The sequence below is a fragment of the Macaca thibetana genome, chromosome 15, assembly GCF_024542745.1.
Source record: "Macaca thibetana thibetana isolate TM-01 chromosome 15, ASM2454274v1, whole genome shotgun sequence".
Lineage (NCBI taxonomy): Eukaryota > Metazoa > Chordata > Mammalia > Primates > Cercopithecidae > Macaca > Macaca thibetana.
This window is the reverse complement of record NC_065592.1, coordinates 3,020,085-3,040,648: the sequence shown is the minus strand read 5'-3', so window position 1 is coordinate 3,040,648 and position 20,564 is coordinate 3,020,085. Positions and strand designations below refer to the sequence as shown.

The window sequence follows — 20,564 nt, the reverse complement described above, 5'->3', positions numbered from 1 at the left end:
TGCAGGTTCAAGCAATTCTCCTGCCTCAGCCTCCTGAGTAGCTGGGATTACAGGTACACTTCACCATACCTGGCTAATTTTTGTATTTTTAGTAGAGACAGGATTTCACTATGTTGGCTAGGCTGGTCTCGAACTCCTGACCTCAGGTGATCCACCTGCCTCAATCTCCCAAAGTGCTGGGATTACAGGCATGAGCCACCGTGCCCGGCCATTTTTGTATTTTTTATAGAGATGGGGTTTTGCCATGTTACCTAGGCTTATTTTAAATGTTTTATAAACTCTGCAATACATTGTTATCATTTTGTTTAAACAGCCAATTATCTTGTTAAAAGTTTTAAATGATGTATGTGTTTATATTTCCATCTGCACATAGTCGTCATTTTGCCATTTCTGGTGCTCTCCATTGCTTCGGGTAGATGTAGATTTCTAACCGGCATCCTTTTCCTTCTGCTGGAAGGACTTCCCTTAGTATTTCTGGTGGTGCGCGTCTGCTGGTGTCTTTAGCTTTCGGATGTCTGAGGACACCTTCATCTCATCTCCATTTCTGACGTACTCTTTCCTGGACATAGAATGCTAGATGTGGTCTTTCCCTTTCAGTACTTCGAAGACATTGCTCCATTGTCTTCTTGCTTGCATTGTTTGTGACAAGAAATCGATTGCCATTCTTCTTGGTTCATCGGTACGTTACCGCGTCTTTGTTTCTCTGGCTGCTTTTAAGGCTTTCTCGGTCAGGTGCGGTGGCTCACGCCTGTAATCCCAGCACTTTGGGAGGCTGAGGCAGGTGGATTGCGAGGTCAGGAGATCAAGACCATCCTGGCTAACACAGTGAAACCCCATCTCTACTAAAAATACAAAAAAATTTAGCCAGGCACGGTGGCGGGCACCTGTAGTCCCAGCTACTCGGGAGGCTGAGGCAGGAGAATGGTGTGAACCCAGGAGGCGGAGCTTGCAGTGAGCTGAGATCGCACCACTGCACTCCAGCCTGGGAGACAGAGCGAGACTTCCTCTCAAAAAAAAAAAAAAAAAAAAAAAAAAAGACTTTCTCCTTGTTACTGGTTTTGAGCTATTTTATTATGATGTCTTTTGTTGTAGTTTTTCATGTTTTCTTTTTTTGAAAAAATGGACTCCATTTTTTTTGAAAATTTTTGGAAAATATAGACTCCAAGTCCATATTTCTTGTCCTTGGAGTTTGTTGAGATTCTTGGACCTGTGGATTTTTCATTTTCTTCATATTTGGAAATCGTTTAGCCACTATTTGTTCAAATATCTTTTTGCTCCTCTTTCTCTCACATCTCCTTCAGGGACTCCAATTACCCATCTATTAGGCCACTTGAAGTTGTGATCTTACTGAAGCTCTTTGTATTATTTTATTCTTTTTTCCTCCCTTTTTCCTTTTGGATCGTTTCTATTGCTATTATCTTCCAATTCGTTTATCTCTCCTTCTGCAGTGTCTAGTCTGCCCTTCATCCCATCCGGTGTATTTTTCATCTCAAGTGTTTTAATTTTCTTTCTTTTTTTTCCCTTTTTTTTGAGACAGAGTCTCACTCTGTCACTCTGTCACCCAGGCTGGAGTGCAGTGGTGCGATCTCAGCTCACTGCAAGCTCCGTCTCCTGGGTTCACGCCATTCTCCTACCTCAGCCTCCCGAGTAGCTGGAACTACAGGCACCCGCCACCACACCTGGCTAATTTTTTTGTATTTTTAGTAGAGATGGGATTTCACTGTGTTAGCCAGGATGGTCTTGATCTCCTGACCTCGTGATCTGCCCGCCTTGACCCCCCATAGTGCTGGGATTACAGGCGTGAGCCACTGCGCTTGGCCAAGTGTTTTAATTTTCATCAGAATGTGTATTCCATTTGGATCTTTTGGTTTTATATCCTCTGTGGCTCTACGAAACATCTTAAACATATGGGATACAGTTACGAAACTGTTAATGTCCTTCTCTGCCAATCCTCACACCCATGTTGAGCCTGGGTTAGGGTTAATAAATTATCCTGCTCACTATGGGTTGTGTTTTCTGGTTTCTTTGCATATCTTCCGGACATTGTGAATTTTACCTTGCTGAGTGCTAGGTATTTTTGTATTCTTGTAAACATGCCTTTTTTTTTTTTTTTTTTTTTTTTTTTCCTTTTGAGACAGAGTCTCACTCTGTCACCAGGCTGGAGTGCAATGGTGCAATCTCAGTTCACTGCAACCTCCACCTCCCAGGTTCAAGCAATTCACCTGCCTCAGCCTCCCAAGTAGCTGGGAATACAGGCGCCCGTCACCATGCCCAGCTAATTTTTTGTATTTTAGTAGAGACGGGGTTTCACCATGTTGGCCAGGATGGTCTCCATCTCCCGACCTCATGATCCGCCTACCTTAGCCTCCCAAAGTGCTGGGATTACAGGTGTGAGCCACCACACGGGCCCCTATAAACATTCTTAAGCTTTCTTTTGGGCCGGGCACGGTGGCTCAAGCCTGTAATCCCAGCACTTTGGGAGGCCGAGACGGGCGGATCACGAGGTCAGGAGATCGAGACCATCCTGGCTAACACGGTGAAACCCCGTCTCTACTAAAAAATACAAAAAACTAGCTGGGCGAGGTGGCGGGCGCCTGTAGTCCCAGCTACTCGGGAGGCTGAGGCAGGAGAATGGCGTAAACCCGGGAGGCAGAGCTTGCTGTGAGCTGAGATCCGGCCACTGCACTCCAGCCTGGGCGACAGAGCGAGACTTCGTCTCAAAAAAAAAAAAGAAAACAAGCTTTCTTTTGGACTGCAGTCATTTGGAAGTAATTTGATCCTTTCAGACTTTGCCTTAATAGTGCGTTAAGGCTCGGCACGGTGGCTCATGCCTGTAATCCCAGCACTTTCGGAGGCCGAGGCGGGCGGATCACGAGGTCAGGAGATCGAGACCATCCTGGCTAACACAGTGAAACTCCGTCTCTACTAAAAAATACAAAAAACTAGCCGGGCGAGGTGGCGAGCACCTGTAGTCCCAGCTACTCGGGAGGCTGAGGCAGGAGAATGGTGTGAACCCGGGAGGCGGAGCTTGCAGTGAGCTGAGATCCGGCCACTGCACTCCAGCCTGGGTGACAGAGCGAGACTCCGTCTCAAAAAAAAAAAAAAAAATAGTGCGTTAATAGCTGAGCGTCAATGCTCAGCCTGGGGCTAATCATTTCCAACAGTCAGGGCAAGAAAGTTCTGTGTACACTGCCTGCCCAGTGACCTGGGAGTGCTGAGGTCCTCCAGCCTGGCTACTGGAAACAGGTGTCATTCCCAGGCTTCCAGTCTCCTGGAATGCTTCTGTCCCAGCATCTGGTAGCTTCTTGACATGCATTCATCCATCAGTTCTCTACTGAATACTCCAGGAGGACGCTTCATACATCTCAGAGGTCCTCTCTCTGTGCAACTCTCTCCTCTCTGACACTCTGCTCCCACAAACTCCAGTTGCCTTGGTCCCCCCAGACTCTGCTGTCTCCTCTACCCAGGCATTCCTCCAGCTCAGCCAGCTTCCCCTCCCTCACCGTAGCCTGGCAACTGTCTCAGGCAGTGAACGGTGAGCGTCGCAAGTCTCACCTCCTTTGTTTTCTGTCTCTCAGGGATCACTGTGCTGTGTTGCCTCATGTCCAGTGCCTGGAAAACTGTTCTTTCATATGTGTGTGTGAAAAAAAAAATATATATATGTATATACACACACATATCTCTATATAAACACACATATGTGTGTGTATATTTATGTGATTTTTTTAGTTGTTGCAGATGGGATGGTAAAGCCAAAATCCAGTCCTTTCTGCTCTCTTTGTGGGGAGGGAAAACCCTTAAGGACTTTTAAGTATAGGCTCCTTTTTCCAGCACTCAGAAACAGAAGCACGGCCAGCAGCGGTGGGCAGCAGGTCAGCTACTTCAGCTGGGGATCAGGGCTCTGCCGTCACCTGCCAGCTCCTTGGTGCTGGACCTAGAACAGCCCTTCTCCCTCTGTGGGCCTCAGTCTCCCCTCCTGTAGAAGCGGAGCAGCTGGGCTGTCTCCCTGAGCTCCCTCTACCTTTGGTCTGGTCTTTCCCACAATCAGTGGGGTCACACACTAGAACTTCACATCAGGAGACTGCTGGTCCCTTCCCGCGTGGTCTTGTGGATTCTTCGTGAAGCCTTGTGTGTCCGGGATGGGGTGGGGGCACTAAACTGCCCTAGACCTCCTACTTTTATGAGGCCCTCCGGTAGAAATGGCCCCTGACACGGGGCACTTAGACCCCCTACATGACCCAACCATGGTGCTTCCTTCCTCAGAGGTGGGGGGCCCTGACGGAGCCCTCTCCCAGCTGCCCCTGGCCAAGCTCTTCCCTCCAGACAACCCTGCCCACCAGGTAGGTGGAGAGGTCCCCTGGGGGAGGGGCACAACTTCAGGGCCCAGCAAGGCCCTGGTAGTGGGCCCCGGACTCAACTGTCCCTCCACTAAGAAGGGCCAAGGCAGGTTCTGGGTCGGGAGGTTCTTCCGGCCATTGCGTCACGCAGTCTTCCAGCTGACGGCTACTCAAGCCGGTTCCTCCCGCCCTGGGTGACAGAGCGGGGCAGGCATTTCAACAGGGTGCTTTGGGCACGGTTAGCCCCCGCCCAGGTTGTATATCTTAGGGCGGGTGGCCTGGGCTTCCTGGATCAGGGCTGGTGGTGAGGCCGAGATGATGAAGATCCGGCCTGCCCCGCCAGCTCACAGTCGGGGAAGCGGGGGCGGCATGGGAGATGAGCGGGGCGGGCAGTCCTAGAGGGCTTCTCGGAGGCGGTGGCCGGTGCCTGGAGCGATCTAGAACCTAGGCGGTGAAGCGGCCCGCCCTAGTGGAACCCCGCGAGGCCCGGAAGCGCCGAACCCAGAGCTTTAGGAGCCTTGGGCTGCTTCAAGCCACAGATGCTGGAGCGGAGCCTGCGGGAGGAGGAGCTGCGAGCACAGCACCAGGCCGCGCTGCTGCACCTGCGAGAGATGGCGCTCCAGGAGAAAACGCTCGCGGAGCTGGCCTGGCTGGAGCATCGGCGAGGGTGAGCGCATGCGCCCAGCGCCGGCCCCGCCCCCGCCCCGCCCCGCCCCGCCCCGCCCCGCCCCCGCCCCGCCGTGGCCCCGTCCCGCCGCGGCCGCGCCCCGCCCTGTCCGGGTCCCTCCCGTGGCCCGACAGCGTTTTGAGAAACAAGGTACTGGTCCAAATAGTAATAGGTGTTTGCTGAAACTTAGCTAAGACAGTAAAGGACTCAATACACAAATATAAAAAATACCCCCATCGTCCCAAAGATGACCTCTGAAATCATCTTTGCGCATACTTTGTTTTTTTGTTTTGTTTTGGTTTTTTGAGACCAAGTTTCGCTCTTGTTGCCCTGGTTGGGGTGTAGTGGCGCATGGCGCGATCTAGGCTCACTGCAACCTCCGCCTCCTTCAAGCGATTCTCCTGCCTCAGCCTTCCAAGTAGCTAGGATTACAGGCATGCGCCACCACGCCTGGCTAATTTTGTATTTTTAGTAGAGACGGGGTTTCTCCATGTTTATCAGGCTGGTCTCGAACTCCCGACTTCAGGTGATCCACCCGCCTCCGCCTCTCAAAGAGCCGGGATTACAGGCGTGAGCCACCGCGCCCAGTGCGGATACTCTGTTCTGGGGGGAAACACACATGGCTATTGCCACGTTGCAAATGGGCGGCATGTGCTGTTTTGTAACTTGCGTTTTCAATTTAAATGTCAGGAAAACCTTTCTGTGTGTCTACGTAACCGCTGTAACACACAGGGCGCACTGGCGCACAGACAGGGCTGTAACTCCCTTCGCCTGTCCCGGATCTCTGGGCTTCTAGGCTGTCTCCAGCTTTTTGCCATTATTAATGAAGATAGAGAGGTCATTTCCTTAAGGCAAAATCTTTTTTTTTTTTTTTTTTTTTTTTTTTTTTTTGAGACGGAGTCTCGCTCTATCGCCCAGGCTGGAGTGCAGTGGCGCGATCTCGGCTCACTGCAAGCTCCGCCTCCCGGGTTTACGCCATTCTCCTGCCTCAGCCTCCCGAGTAGCTGGGACTACAGGCGCCCGCCACCTCGCCCGGCTAGTTTTTTGTATTTTTTAGTAGAGACGGGGTTTCAGTGTGTTAGCCAGGATGGTCTCGATCTCCTGACCTCATGATCCGCCCGTCTCGGCCTCCCAGAGTGCTGGGATTACAGGCTTGAGCCACTGCGCCCGGCCTAAGGCAAAATCTTAGAAGTGGAATGACCGTGTCAGTGAGAATGCATTTGGAAGCCACTTGATAATGCCACACTGGTCTCCAGAAAGGTGATTCCAGTTAACATCCTCACCCAGTGTCTGAGCGGGCCAGGCTGAGGGTGTTTATCCCATGATGGGAGCAGGGGTGGATGTGGGTGACCCCCACCTCCTCCCCCCAGAGGACCCACTGGCCTGGGCTGGGTCTTCAGGGTGACAGGGGCTGCTTCTGCCAGCCTTTGTCTCTTTAGACCAAAAGTCCAAAAGTGGCTGTGAGGGGTGGAAGAGTGACAGCCAGGGCTGGGGCCATCTGGCCACCCCAAGGCTGCCGAGCCTGTCCACGCATGGCTGCCTCCTCCCCGGTGCCCGCACCTTGGGAGGGCATTCCAGGTTGATGTGGCCGACCAGGGCTGGCTGTGTCTGTGACTTTCTATATCCACTTGCACGGGCTGTCAAGATTGGCGGTGATGTTGCCACCTCCCCCCAGGTGCCTGGACAGCAAGAGGGACAGAGCTGTGCTGGCCATGCTGGTGGAGAAGCAGCAGCAAGCCCTCAGCAGATTCGAGAAGGAGCAGGTGGGGCCAGCACAGGCCTGGTGGGTCGAGGTGGGCGGCACACAGAGGTGGTCCTGTCATCATCTTGCCTGGAATCTGAACATTCCCCAGCACCAGAGCTAAAGAATTCCCAAGCCCTTGCCACCCTCCAGGGCCATACAGGACCCTGCAGTACAGAAGGAGTGCCCATGGCCCGAGGGGGCATCACGGCCAGGGTGGAGGGTGGCCCTGTGGCCCTGGCTCCAGGCCAGGCTCAGCCTTTTGCTGGATGTCACCTCGGGCAAGTGGCTCTGTCTCTTGGCGCCTCGGTTTCCTCCTTGGAACCGGAGAAGAATAGTTAGTATCTGTAAGCAGCGGTTTGGGAGAGTTTAGTGCAGCCAGCACTTACCCGGGCAGATGTGCGCCATGTACGACCTCAGAGGACTTTCCCAACCGCTCCGAGCCCAGTTCCCTCATCTGGAAAATGAGGAGAAGCCTGATGTGCGCATGCGTGGGGGCCGTGAGGGTGGTGCAGGTGAATCCCCGGCCTCGCCTGCCAGGGAGGGGTCTCCATCTGTGGCTGCTCTTGCCTTCCTGCCATGGTTGTCACCAGGGCCTGGAGGAAGCCGACCCCCAGGGAGATTCGGTACTGGGCTCACACGTGGAGAGGGAACAGCTGCCAGAGTCAGGGCTTTGCCTGCGGCAGAGAGGAGCAAGCCTGAGAGCCAGAACGAGGACCCTTGCCGGCCCCCGCCCGGGTCACAGGCTCAAGGGCCCCTCACAGCTCGAGGCCACTGTGCCCGCATCCTCACATCAGTGTCCCCATGCTGTGGGGCAGGGGCTGGCGCTAACACCCTTGGTACAGATAAAGGAACCTGACTGGGTGAGGCGGTTCACGCCTGTAATTCCAGCACTTTGGGAGGCCAAGGTGGGAGGATCACTTGAGCCCAGGAATGTGAGACAGGCCTAGGCAACATAGTAAGACCCCCATCTCTACAAAAACTAAATCTGCCACTACAGGTGGCCAATGCTTGTAGTCCCAGCTGTTTGGTGGACTGAGGTGGGAGGATTGCTTGAGCTCGGGAGGTCGAGGCTGCGGTGAGCTGAGATTGCACCAGTGCACTGCAGCCTGGGCAACAGAGTGAGACCTTGTTTCAAAAAAAAAAAAAAAGAAAGAAAAAAAGAAGCTGAGCTGGGGTGGGGGACTTACTTCACCCAGGACCCTCTGCTGGGAAATGGGGTCAGTGCAGGACCTTATGTTGACTGGAAAGCCTGAGATCCCCACCCCTGCCCTGGATGCCCTGTACATACTGGGACTTGGGATGTCAGGCATGGGGCATTCCAGGCGAGGGAGCTGGGGGCGGAGACCCAGGCTGCAGACCCATGTGCGAGTCCTCTTGGATATGGAGAAACAGGAAAAGGCAGGCCCCACAGAGAACAATGCAGGGAAACAAAAGGGGCTTAGAAGGGGTCCGCTTGTCAACGAGGGGGCCTGATAGAACAGGCCCTGCCCAGGGAGCCCATGCGGGAGGAGCTGGAGCTGGCCAGGGCCAGGACACCCAGCCATAGGCAGGCTGCATGTCATAGACAGAGACGCCCTGGTGGACGTGGGGTCTGGGACCCCCCAGCGGGGCCGTGGACCAGACACCCGCTTGGTAGAGCCTCAGTTTCCCGTCTCCCTGATGAAGCTGCCATCTCCCAGGGCGGGTGGGCAACGGCCCGTGCCTTCGCTCCATACAAGGTGGTTCCGAGGGTGCGTCCACCGGGGACACTGTGGGGAACAGAGAGAACAGTCGTAAAGGAGGGATGGGGTGGGGGCAGTGCCTGGAGCCTGGAGACAGGGAGGGCGAGGCCCAGTCAACCTGTGCCAGCCCCGCTCGAGCCCCGGGGAATGAATGCCTGTCTCCCTCCTGCCTCCTGCCGCCTGCGGCTGCCTCCTCCACGAAGCCCAGGGAAGCCCAAGGCCATGGGGGTATCCTCGGCCCGGCAGGAGGGGCAGGCAAAGGCCAATTGGAGGGAAAGGAAGGCCCCCCAGTGCGAGGGCCAGGGCGTCCGCCCAGACACCCCTTCCCTTTCGTTGGCCTTTTTTTTTCTTTTTTTTTTTTGAGACGGAGTCTCACTCTGTCGCCCAGGCTGGAGTGCAGTGGCCTGATCTCAGCTCACTGCAAGCTCCGCCTCCCGGGTTCATGCCATCCTCCTGCCTCAGCCTCCCGAGTAGTTGGGACTACAGGCGCCCGCCACCTCACCCAGCTAGTTTTTTGTATTTTTTTTTAGTAGAGACGGGGTTTCACCGTGTTAGCCAGGATGGTCTCGATCTCCTGACCTCGTGATCCGCCCGTCTTGGCCTCCCAAAGTGCTGGGATTACAGGCTTGAGCCACCGCGCCCGGCCATTCGTTGGTCTTTTCCTCTGCTGGCTCCGGGGTTATGCTGACATCTGCTTCTTTCGCCTGCTCAGAGGGAAATCCAATACCTGCGCCACACGCAGCTGCTCAGGCACCGAGACAGGAAGCTGTTTTTGCAACATCAGAGGGACGTCGTCTCCATGCCGGGGCCTGCAGGAGCCCTCCCCATCCCGGGGCCCGCGGGCACCCGCCCCATCCCAGGGCCCAGGGACGCACTCCCCATCCCAGGGCCCGCAGATGCCCTCCCCATCCCGGGGCCCACGGAAGTCCTCCCCATGACGGGGCCCGCGGACGTCGTCCCAGTGCACGAGCTGCAGGTCCGGGCCAAGCTGCCGCAGGTGGGCGCTCTCGCCTGGGCTGGGGCTCAGCCCCAGAAATGCTGTACCCTAGGATCGTGCAAGTCCCTTGTAAAAATGCCTGTGGCCGCAGGAAGACTTGCTGGGGGGTGGGGTTGGGGGTGGGGCAGATGGAGGGAGGGAGGGGCCGCTGCTGGGGGGGCTGAGGAGGCTTCCTGGATGGGGTGGTCCTGGCCAGGCCCTAGAGCAGAGCCAGGCTTCAGGTGGGGGCAGCAGTGGATGGGGTTGGGGAATAAGCAGGACTGGGGATCTCATGGGACCCAGGCAGGAAGGAGAGTGTGGCTGGAAGTTCCGGGGGGAGGCCAGCCCCTCAGGGACCCCAAGCAGAAGCTGCGTCCTTGGAGGGCGGCTCCAGCTCCCCATGTCCACCAGCAGAGTGAGGAAGCTGTGTGGACGAGGGGTGGGGGACTATCCCCAGGCAAGCTGTGTGCCTTCCCCACCTGCGCGTCTCCTCTGTAAGGCCGGGAGGGCAGCGGGCTCACCCGGAAGGTGGGGATGAGGATTGAATGATCTGAGCTCTCTAAAGCACCTGCTCCAGGCTGGACTGCAGGAGAGGAGACAGGAGCAACCTGATTCCAGAGCTGGGCATGGGGGTCTCTGGCCGGCCTTGGGCAAAGACTCGTCATTCTGGGTCTCCCATCCATACCTCTCAGCGGGGGTGCAGGACCCCTGCTCAAATGAGAGGTCCTGTTTCAGCCTGGCACCCAGCAGGGAGCAAACAGCCCCAGCACTGCACCAGCCCTGTCACAGCCACAGTCACATGATGCCCGGCACCGGCTTTTCTGAGGAAGAAATGAGCAGAGACAGCCACGCCAGGCTCTTCTGCACCGTTTCTCACAGGGCTCCAGCCCCAGAGTCAAGGTCACCTGGGAGGGCGGCTCAGAGACAAGCCAGCAGCCAGAGGCCTCCCTGTGTCCCCTGACCCTGCGCAGGCCCAGCAGCCCCACCAGCCGTCGCCCCCAGAGCAGCCCCGCAAGCTCGAAGGCCAAACGGTGAGTTGGTTGGTCTTGGGGGTTGGGAGTCGGGGTCTGGACGCTGATGTTCTCCTGAGAAGCCTTTCCTGCACTGGGCGGCCGACTCACTCAGCCCCATCCCCACCTGTGCCTGGGAGGACGGAAGGGGGTGGGCATTGAGGGCACTGAGGGAGGCCTGCTGGCCCGGTGGGTCTGGGCAGAAGCCGGAGCTGCCCGGGCCCCATGGGAGGAGCCCCAGGAGCTGGTTGCACCTTCCTGGCTCTGTGGCTGGCTGGAGTGTGGCCACGGGGAGGATCTCCTCTTAGCCTGTTTCCTCACCTGGGAAATAGGGACGGGGTGCTCTCCCCTCCACAGCTGCTGCAGGATGCGGTGGGGCACAGCCGGTGGACAGGTCTGGCTCAGGGGCCAGGGGTGGCACGTGTAGCCCTGGGCACCCCCTCCCAAGGTGGCTGGGGGCTGTTCTGCCCACCGGTGGCAGCTCAACCTTCTCTGAGGCCTGGCCATGTGGCCGTTGGCTTTGGTTTGCAGCAAAAGCGCCTCATTAGAGGGCACCAGGGCTCTGCCTGGACTGTCCCCATGGAGCAGGGGAGGAGGTGTGATGACCAGGGTCACCTGGCCGAGAGCCTGGCCATGTGGGAGGAGCAGCTGCTTTTCCCATCAAGAGCCTCCCGGCTTCCTGATGCTGGGAACAGCTCTTCTTTCGGGGCTCAAAATGGCCCTGGAGGGCCGAGGAGGCCTCCTCTCCTTTGAGCTCAGACCCCCAGGGCCGGCAGCCCTCAAAACTCTATCACAGACCCCCTTGAAGCAGCAAGCGGCGGGGCAGCACAGGCCCAGGGGAGCAGCCTTTGGAGGCCCCTGCCTGCCTGGGGGAGTGTCCTGCAGCTCTTTCCCAGCCCAGAGGGGCCTCTGCAGCGAGGGGAGCTGCTGACCACTCAGCCTCGGCCATTGGCTCCGTGGCTCCTCCTCAAGCTTTCAAATAAACCTGGGCACAGACTGATCTGTCATTCACATTGCTGCCAGTTGCCAGTCCCAGGAATCTCTGAAGAGGCTTCCAGGCCTACTACCGCCACTTGGTCCCCCAGGGTTTGCTTATAGGGCTGGAGAGGAGGGGCTGGTAGATGTACGGTTGCAGACCTGGACCCCAGCGTGGGGCTCAGCCCACCCTCCTGGCGGAGGGGTACACCCTATGTTCGGCTTGTCACACCAGCGATGTGTAGCCCTGTCCACAGCTAGAAAATAGAGAAAAGTGAGGTATTCACAGAGAAAACTTTGGCTCCCTGGGACCCCACCCCCGAGAAGCTCACCTGTGGTGTTTTGCTGGGGCTCCTGCCACACAGGAGCAGACGCGCTTCCCTCCTTCATTGGTTCATTTGAGAGAAGCTCAGTTGTGAGCTGGGTGCCTTGGGGTTGGGGTGTGTCTATCTGCACCCCAAGGGAGCGAGGAAGAAGCTGGATGGAGCAGATGGAGCTGCCGCAGGGTCCTGGCCTGAGACGCTGCGTGCTGAGGAGGGTGTAGGGGAGGGGAATGAATCCTTTAGGACATGGGGGTTCCTGTTCCCATTTTTATTCAGTCATGTTCTGTTTCTGGGGCAGCTCTGAGAGTACAGTACCTTGCTCTGCTTTGGGGGCAGTGCCAAGCCCTGGGGGCACTGCCCTGTCTCCCTCTAGAGCCTGTGTGGGGCACACACTGGTGTCAAGGTGCCTTCCCAGTCCCGCTCCAGCGAGAGTGCGGGCTCCAGCCCCTCAGCCATCTACCTTGGGATACGGGGATTCCAGGCCCTTAGGGCCACCCTCCTCTGAACCAGCACCTCCTGCTCACCCCTGGCCATCTGTGAATCCAGGGGGAAATGCTCAGGGGCACCCTTGGGCGGGAGCAACCAGCTGTGCCCAGATGTGGCAGGTGCCTGGGGGAGAAAGGGAGTCGGACGACGTGTCGCCGGGCAGGCACCTGAGACAGCAGGAGTTTTCTTGCCACCCCAGCAGTGTGACCCAGGCAGAGTCAGACGGGGGGTGCCTGGAGGTCAGCGCAGGCCTGGGGTGGCACCGTGCTTCTCGGGGGCCCAGCATGTGCACCTGGGAGGCACAGTCCATCTCCAGGCAGAAGTCTGAAGGGGCCACACCCTGAGGAGAACACAGGTCTCTCCCACCCACCTTACCCGGGTGAAGGGGTCACAATCCCGTCTTCTGCTTGGCCACTGACCGCAGCCACCCCTGGATGTGACATGAGGTTGTTCCCAGAGAGAGGGTGCTGGTGGAGGTTGTGGCCAGGGCTGGACACCTGGGAAGGGGCAGCCGGGCGGGCGGTCACCTCCACTCTGCATGGCCGTGCAGCCCTCCCGCGGAACAGCGGGATGTGACGCCGCCCCAGACAACCTCCGACGCAGATGGTCACCAGCAGCCTCCGAGGCCAGCGTGGGGCGAGGACACACACGACCCCCGGGGCCCGCTGGTGGAGAGCGGCAGCCACGTCAGCCAAGGTAACGAGCAGCAGCGGTGACTGCCCCGGGACAGACGGACTCATTCAGTGGGCCCTGGGCAGCGTGGGGTGGCGTCAGGCTCAGGGTCAGGCAGGCCTGCTGTGCCCCACCTGTGACTGGGCCACCCCAGCCTCCCCGTGTCTGCGTCTCAGTGCAGCAGGGCACACAGTGGGCTTGCCAGCAGGCAGGCCATCCCATGCACAGGCAGCCAGCATTCCCAAGATACACAGCGAGGGATGCGCTGGCCGGGAAACCACCCAGGCAGGTTCTGTCTGCGAAGGGCTCCTCATGGGCGGCTGCCCAGAGCACCTGATCTTGGTTGGGGCCACGTGCAGGCCTCAGACTGTTGCCAGGCAGGTCCCAGAAACACAGGCCCACAGAAGGAGGATTCAGCAGGCCGCCTTTCCCAGGCTCGGGCTGAGCAGACCCTCGGGCCTCCAGGCAGGGGACATGGCAGGGCAGAGAGCCGGATGTGGCCCCAGGCTGTCCCTGTCTCCCTCGAAGTTAGCTTGTTTGCCGTCCATCCTGCCAAGAACAGGGCAGTATGTGGCGACACCCTCCCCACTCCCCACGCACATCAGTCCCCACCATGTTTCCCCCACCCCCCACCCCCACCCCCCGCAGCTCCATTCTGCCCCTGCCTCGTTCCTTCCCTTCCTGGCCTCAGTCTGTGGTTGCCGCTGGTGACTCCTGGGACTGTGTCTTTCAGAACCTGGGGAGCAGCCTCGGGCCCCTCAGCCGGACCTGCAGCCCGCGAGCCCCCCTGACGGACAGCGGCTGGGCCCAGCCTTTCCCGTACGCACTCCCTGGAAGCCATTTCCCCAGCCCCACCTGTTTCAGGGCCCTCCTCCCAACATTCTGCCAATCGGCGACTTGATCTTGGTTGGGGCCCCTTGGTTCCTGTGGCCGGTCCTTGGTTCCTGCAGTGGGTCCCTGTCTGTCCCTGCCCGTCCCTGTCTGTCCCTGTCCACCCCCATCTGTCCCCATCCACCCCAGTCTGTCCCCATCTGTCCCCATCCATCCTGGTCTATCCCTGGCCCTTGGTGCCCTCCCTGCAGGGCCCTGTGGCATGTCCACTCCCCTGTCTCAATCCCCAGGCCGAGGAGGCGGAGGGGCGCCTCCCCACAGCTCAGCGCAGGTCACAGGAGGCGAAGGAGCCGCTCCCAGGTAAGCACCCTGGAAACAGCGTGTGGGCCATCACGGCGCCGGACGCGTCCCCTACATCCGGCAGAGACAGTCCGAGGCTGGAGCTCAGCCACTGGACAAGGACGGAAAGCAAAGAAGATGGGCCCTGGTGGCCCCCCACCCTGGCCTCGGACCCCTTCACCGCAAGAAGAGTGGCCGGCTCCATCTCCTACCGGAGGTGACGCAGCGGCTCTTCTGGAGAAATTAAAAGTCATAACTGGCTGGGGTTGTTTTAGTCGCAACTTCGTTCATCTGGGGCAGGTTTTTAAGCGTTTGGAAGCCAGCACTGCCTGAGCGTCTTCAGCCGACGGAGGTTTTTGCACCGATTACATTTTTCTCTTTCCGAACCTTACACTTGGCCGGGGGCCTCCCCGAGAGCCAAGTCCCCAATTTGTAGGTGGGGCGGGAGGGGACGCGCTCACCGTGTCAGGGATCCCTGGTGGTGGATCTAGTAGCCGCCAGCTGAAGAGTGAGTGGGGGGTTGCATGCCCTGCGATGCCACCTCGGAGCTCCCTGACCAGCTCTGGGTGCCGAGTTCAGAAGGCCCCCACCCAGTGTCCATCCTCGGAAGCAGGGAGACTATGCTACCGAGGGTCTGCTGGACTGGGGGGCCCTGCAGTTGGGGCCAGGGAAAGCAAACCTCAGGACAGACGGGTTGAGATAGGAAGAGGTTAGAAGCACTTGTGGGGCTGCCTGCCCAGGATAGCATGGCTGGTGGGGCTCCCTGGAGAGGCCATTGGCACTGAGGGGCGGAGTGAATACAGAGTGCTTTCCCCCTGTGTCCCGCATTGCCCCCGGGCCTGCGTCGTTCAGGCTTCAGCGGCCACCGTGAAGATTGCTCAGCCTGAAGCCTCCCTTGCCACATGGCCACCTGTACCAGCTGTCACTGTTCTCGTTGCCTCTGGAGGTGGCTTCACTCGTTACACCCACACTGCAGAGGAGGAGCCTGAGGCCTGACTTATGTTCTCAGGTGGTCCAGGGCTCGCCCTGGGGCTGCCTGATTGCAGTGCTGGCCGCTCTCTGATCAAAAGACTGCACTCGCAAGGCCTCCCTGGGTGACGCCCCACTGTGGTCATTGGGGCAGCCCAGGGCCATGGACAGGAGGGCAGGTGTTCCCGTTGATGGAGCTTCCCCCTCCTTGGGCGTTCACTAAACAGCTCCGGTTCCCTTAGCCAGGTGGCCTTGGCCCTCACAGTCTCCTGACCCCACAGAATGAAAGTCTAGGGAGATGAAGATGCAATGCGGGGAGGGCCTGGTGCTCCTGGGGAGGGCTCTGCGATGGCCCCACCCACCCCTTTGTCCCCCTTTGCGATCCCTCCGGCAGTGCACTGGTGACCTTGCTGTGTCCGAGGCCTGCCCCCCACCAGCCCTCTGTGCCACTCCTGCCTCACACCAGCGTCTGTCTGGACGGCACCGAGGGGGAAGAGCAAGCTCTGGCAAAGGGTTTCCCCCAAGGGAGGGAAAGAGGCCTCTAAATAATAATAATATAATAATAATTATTATTATTTTTGAGACAAAGTCTCACTCTCTCCCAGGCTAGAGTGCAATAGCGTGATCTTGGTTCACTGCGACCTCCACCTCCCGGGTTCAAGCAATTCTTTTGCCTCAGCCTCCTGAGTAGCTGGGATTATAGGCACCCACCACCACGCCCACTTAATTTTTGTATTTTTAGTAGAGATGGGGTTTCACCATATTGGCCAGGCTGGTCTCGAACTCCTGACCTTGTGATCCACCCACCTCGTCCTCCCAAAGTGCTGGGTTTATAGGCGTGAGCCACCACGCCCAGCCGACTTCTGAATTCTAAACAAATTTTCTCTAAACTCTTGGCTGGGACTTCGATCACTAACTGTCCAATAACAGGATCATTTTAGGAGCAAACTACCATGTACGTTTCCGCCCTCATTACTAACCAAGCACTGCAGAAAGGCATGCGTCACTTTGAATTTTAAGATTTGTTTTATGTGACTTTGGAATTCCTGGGAGCTGCTCCTTCTGCTTCCTGCATCTGTCCCCGCCAGCGCTGACAGTCCCTTTGCCCTTCAGGAGACCCTCAGACCAAGCCCGGCCCTTCCTTAGCGGGGAAGCCCCGGGCTCCGACAGACAGCCACGTGAGGAGCTTCGGGGAACGCAGCCAATCCTCCTGGGGCAGAGAAGGTCCTTGTGGCCCACAGGAAGCCAGCGTGAGTCGGGTGTGGCTGTGCACTCCCTGTGGGCTGAGTGGGGCCTGGCCTTGCTGTGTGGCCCTGTGGGGTCTCCTGGTCCATCCCATGAGTGCCCCAGGGCCCTTCCCAGCAGATGCCTTCAGTTCTGAAGTTTGCCAGTTCTCTGGGTCTCACCCTAACACTCAACACCTGGGCAGAAAAACAGACTTTTTTCCCATGGCGGCAGGGCCCAATGGGAGGAGGGGAATCTGATGAGTGGGGGTCTCCACGGCCATCTTTTGGGTGGTCTTTGTTCCTTAACCATGGCTGCCGGAAGCACAGGGGCTCCATCCAGCTACAGGAGGTGGACAGAGACAGAGGCCACACCCTGACAGTGTCATTTCTCCAATGTGTCTCCAGCAGGTGACTGAGGGCAGCACGAGCGAAGAGGGCTCGGAATTGGGGCTGGATTTTGCCGAGAGTCCCGTGGAGGAGTCCCAGGAAACCGAGAGCTGGCGATCAGGGGAGCAGAGGTGTGGGGCTGGGCTCCCCGGAGCAGGCAGGACCTGGGGCAGGGGTGGAGCCTGAGGCACGGAGACGGGTTCAGCCAGCACTGCCTGTCCCCCTGCTGTGGAGACCCTCACTCTCTCCTGGCACAGTTGTGCTGCTGGGGTACAGCTGTGCACCCACCCTGAGCCCTCCGGGGTCTGACCCACTTTTGGAAATAAAGATGTCACCCATGAATCAGCCCAAGGTCAGCAGAGGGGCCTCGAACCCCCTGGGAGTGGCAGCCCCACCCCTCTCTGCCACCTGATCCAGTGGGACTGAGACTGGATGCCTCCAAAGACAAGCCACTGGGGAGCCCTTGCCCTCAGGGTCACCTCAGGTGGTGGCAGAGGACTAGCTGGGATGTTTTTCGACTGTGGGCTGTGGACTGAGCCCAGTGGGGTCCCTGACAGTGGGCCCTGGGGAAGAGGCCAGGAGGACCAGGATCCCCACAGGGTTCTCCACGAATGTGCTTGCAGGATGGAGGCCTGCCTGCAGGAGGTCCCCGGCGTCTCCTCCACCTGGCTGGAAACTGCCCGGGCTGCTGCCTCCCCAGGTGATGCCCCAGCCCCCAGCCCCTCCCTCAGCCATCGAGTCCCCACTAAGGGTCCCCCAAGGCCATTTCTACGTCAGAGCCAGCTTCTCCCCACAGCACACAACCCCTGCCTTCCCCACTGCCCAGGTGGGGGGCTCTGCCCACGCACCTCCCCATCACAGGGTTGCTGGGGGAGGTGAATGACGGTCAGGGATCCTCTGGATCCACCCACATCCCGAATGAAAATTAAAAAGGCAAAGCCAACCAGTCAGTCCTTGAACCACGGCTGCGGTGCTATGAGGCTGGGTCCCCAAGGCTCGGCAAGGTCCCTGGACATGACTCACTGGGTGTGGGTGGGGGTGGGCATGGTCAACTGCTGGGGTGGAATCACAGGGGTCCAACACGCTGGCACCTCAACGTTCTTCCTGCCGCTGTTCAGGGTGTTTCTCTGTTCTGACCTCCTGGCTTTGGGGGCCGTGGGATATGCATGGGGTCCAGGGTGCAGAGGGTGACAAGTGTTGATTGTCCCCTCTCTCAGCAGCTCCTGTGGCTCCTGAGGAGGTGGCGCTCCCGATCCTGCACCAGGGCAGTCCCCTTCTCCCCGCCACCCCCTCCTGCGGTCCAGGCTCTGAGTCTGCTTCCGGAACCTGCTGGGGGCCTTCGGAAGAAGCCATGGTGTCATCCCACACCTCCCCAGCAGGCTCTGTGACCAGCCTGTCCTGTCCTTCTCTCTGGGAGTTCCAGAAAGCAGCGGCTACGCTGGTCCAACTTTCTGAGAGCTCCAGCTCTCTTCCCGGCTTGGAAGCTGAAGATTCCCCAGACAACAGTTTTGCCTGGCCTGGAGAGCTCTCTGCCCGACACTCCTCCGAGGAAGCTGGCCTGCCTTTGTCCTGGGGGCCAAACCAGGGTGAGCCTCGGCCAGGCAGTGTTCCTGGGGGTGGAGGACGGGTCACCTGGCAGAGGCCCCAGGGCAGTGGGGCCAGCCCCCTGTGTGGTTCCTCCTTGGACACGGCTGTGGCAGAAGGTTCAGCACTGGAGCAGAGCCCGAAGGCAGGCTGGCTGCTGCCTTTCCCAGACGTCCCTTCTCCAAGGTCAGGCTCAGAGCTGTCAGAGGCCTCCAGCGAAGTCTGGGACGAGGACAGCGAGAAGGACTTGCCAGAACCCTGCACTGGGGCCGAGCCAGCCTCGGGGAGCTCCCTGCCTGCAGGTGGTTCATCGGGCCTTGAAAGTGGTGTGGAGACCCAGGTGGCTCTTCCCTCCCCATGGCCTGGGGAGGGGCAGGAAGCTTCTGGGACCAGCGAGAGCCTGACGGGGGTGTCAGACACAGGAGAAGCATGCCGGGCACCCCCGGAGGCTGCCGGTGTGGTGTTCCCACCCCAAATCTCTTCTGCCAGCGACTCGGACTCGCTGCTGGCCTTTCCTCTGGGGACCTCTGGGAGTGAAGGAGCAGATTTCGGCAAAGGAGGAGAGACGTTGGGCTACCAGGAGGAAACTCGGGATGCTGACTCGAGTCTGTCCACCAAGAGCAAACTCCCGCACCTCATGCCAGAGCCCGAGACCCCGGTGACCCTGCAGGCTCCTCCCGGGGACCTGGGCAGGCTGGCACTCCCAGTAGCTGACAGCCGGGTGCCTGGGCCCGGTGGGAATGGAGCCCCCACTGTCCTGGAGGAAGCCTGTCCCCCACTTGCCAGTGACGTCTTGACTGAGATCCTATCTCCCGTGGACGAGTTGCTGTCCTACAGCAGTGCCGACCTCCTGTCCTCCATCCACAGGGAGGACCCCCTACCCCCACCTCCTCCCACTCCCCAGGCACAGAGTGATGGCAAAGACACCAACCCATGCTCAGATGCCTTCCCTTCCCCGCCCTCGGGGCCCCTCGGGGAGGACACCGCCATCACCACCCAGGATTTGTCCTCCTTGTCTGAGGAGAGTCTGCCGGAGGGACTGTTTCCTGGGCCCCAGGGGTCCGCGGGAACCCAGGAGTCGGGGCTCTGCCCAGGGGTGGCTGGACCGGGTGGAAGCCTTGAGGACCAGTTGGGTAGATGCAGTTCTATAGCAGAGGATGAGGCCGGAGGCAGCCAGTGGCCTGAACCTGTCAGCTGGCCAGGGCGCCCGTCGTGTGAGGGGTCAGGCAGTGTCCCCGGAGGGCTCCCAGGGCCATCAGTGCAGCCCCCAGCTCCATCCAGAGTGGCCTCTGTGGCCAGGGAAGGTCTGTCAGGGCTGTTGGCAGCTGGTGACGCGGACGTGACGAGTGGCAGTTCATCGGGGGACTGGGATCCTGCTTTGGGTACAGGGTTCTGGGCTGATGTGGCCTTTGAGGAGGTCTTGGGCCGTCGGGGAGAGCCCTGGAAAGGAGCGCAGAGCTCTGGGTGTGCAGAGAGCCAGGGAGGGTCGGGGCAGCTCTTGGTGGGTCTGGATGAGCTCCTAGACACTGCTTCATCTGCAGCGGGGCCCTTGGGCAGCCAAGCCTGCTTGGCCAAGACCCCCACCAGGGGCCGAGATCCCAAAGAAATACTGGGTAAGAGCAGGAAGGCAGCCACACCCCCACAGGCAGCCACACCTCCACGTCCCCGGGAAGCAGCCCCGGCAGCCTCTCCCCCAGGCCAAGTACCCTTGGCCACCCGTGGAAAGTGTGGGTCCCTGGAGCATGCCGGCAAGGACATCGAGGGAGGCCTGAGCCGCCAGGTAGAGGACTCACCGGGGCCCGAGGGCGCACTGGGCAGAGAGCCGCTCCTGGAGACAGACTCAGGCCGTTGTGCACATCTCCCAGGTGTGGAGCGAGACCAGGCAGTGGACCTCGTCTCCACGCGGCTCACCAGGAGGGTCCTGCGTGACTCCTTAGTGGCTGTCTCCACACTGGCCCCCAGGTGTGGCCCCTAGGGAGTGTTTTCTGGAACTACAGAGATGCACAGGCGTCCACGATGTCATTGTGAGCTGTGTGTGGCACACACATGCACACGTGGGAGTAAGAACCTAGAGGCCTGGACTTTCCCAGGGCGGACCGGCCAGGCGGCCGGCTGTGCAGGAGGGCCACCTGGACCTTCCCAGGGTGGACCAGCTGGGCAGCTGGCTCTGCAGGACGGTCGCCTGGACCTTCCCAGGGTGGACCGGCTGGGTGGCCGGCTGTGTGAGGGATGGTGGCCTGGACTTTCCCAGGGTGGACCGGCTGGGTGGCCGGCTGTGTGAGGGATGGTGGCCTGGACTTTCCCAGGGTGGACCGGC

At 59.1% G+C, this 20,564-nt stretch overlaps 1 protein-coding gene across 1 annotated transcript in view; it reads left to right on the top strand.

Annotated features, from left to right (window-relative positions):
• The window catches only part of CCDC187 (coiled-coil domain containing 187), a 50,109-nt gene extending 29,545 nt beyond the window's left edge, over nt 1-20,564 (top strand). Inside the window, exons 16-27 of the mRNA XM_050761650.1 lie at nt 4,264-4,340; nt 4,877-5,004; nt 6,680-6,767; nt 9,182-9,466; nt 10,325-10,476; nt 12,790-12,935; nt 13,645-13,730; nt 14,033-14,102; nt 16,164-16,300; nt 16,682-16,794; nt 17,287-17,363; nt 17,881-20,564. Coding sequence (XP_050617607.1) covers nt 4,264-4,340; nt 4,877-5,004; nt 6,680-6,767; nt 9,182-9,466; nt 10,325-10,476; nt 12,790-12,935; nt 13,645-13,730; nt 14,033-14,102; nt 16,164-16,300; nt 16,682-16,794; nt 17,287-17,363; nt 17,881-20,222 — 3,701 coding nt within the window. The 3' untranslated portion in view covers nt 20,223-20,564. The remainder of the gene's footprint in view (nt 1-4,263; nt 4,341-4,876; nt 5,005-6,679; nt 6,768-9,181; nt 9,467-10,324; nt 10,477-12,789; nt 12,936-13,644; nt 13,731-14,032; nt 14,103-16,163; nt 16,301-16,681; nt 16,795-17,286; nt 17,364-17,880) is intronic.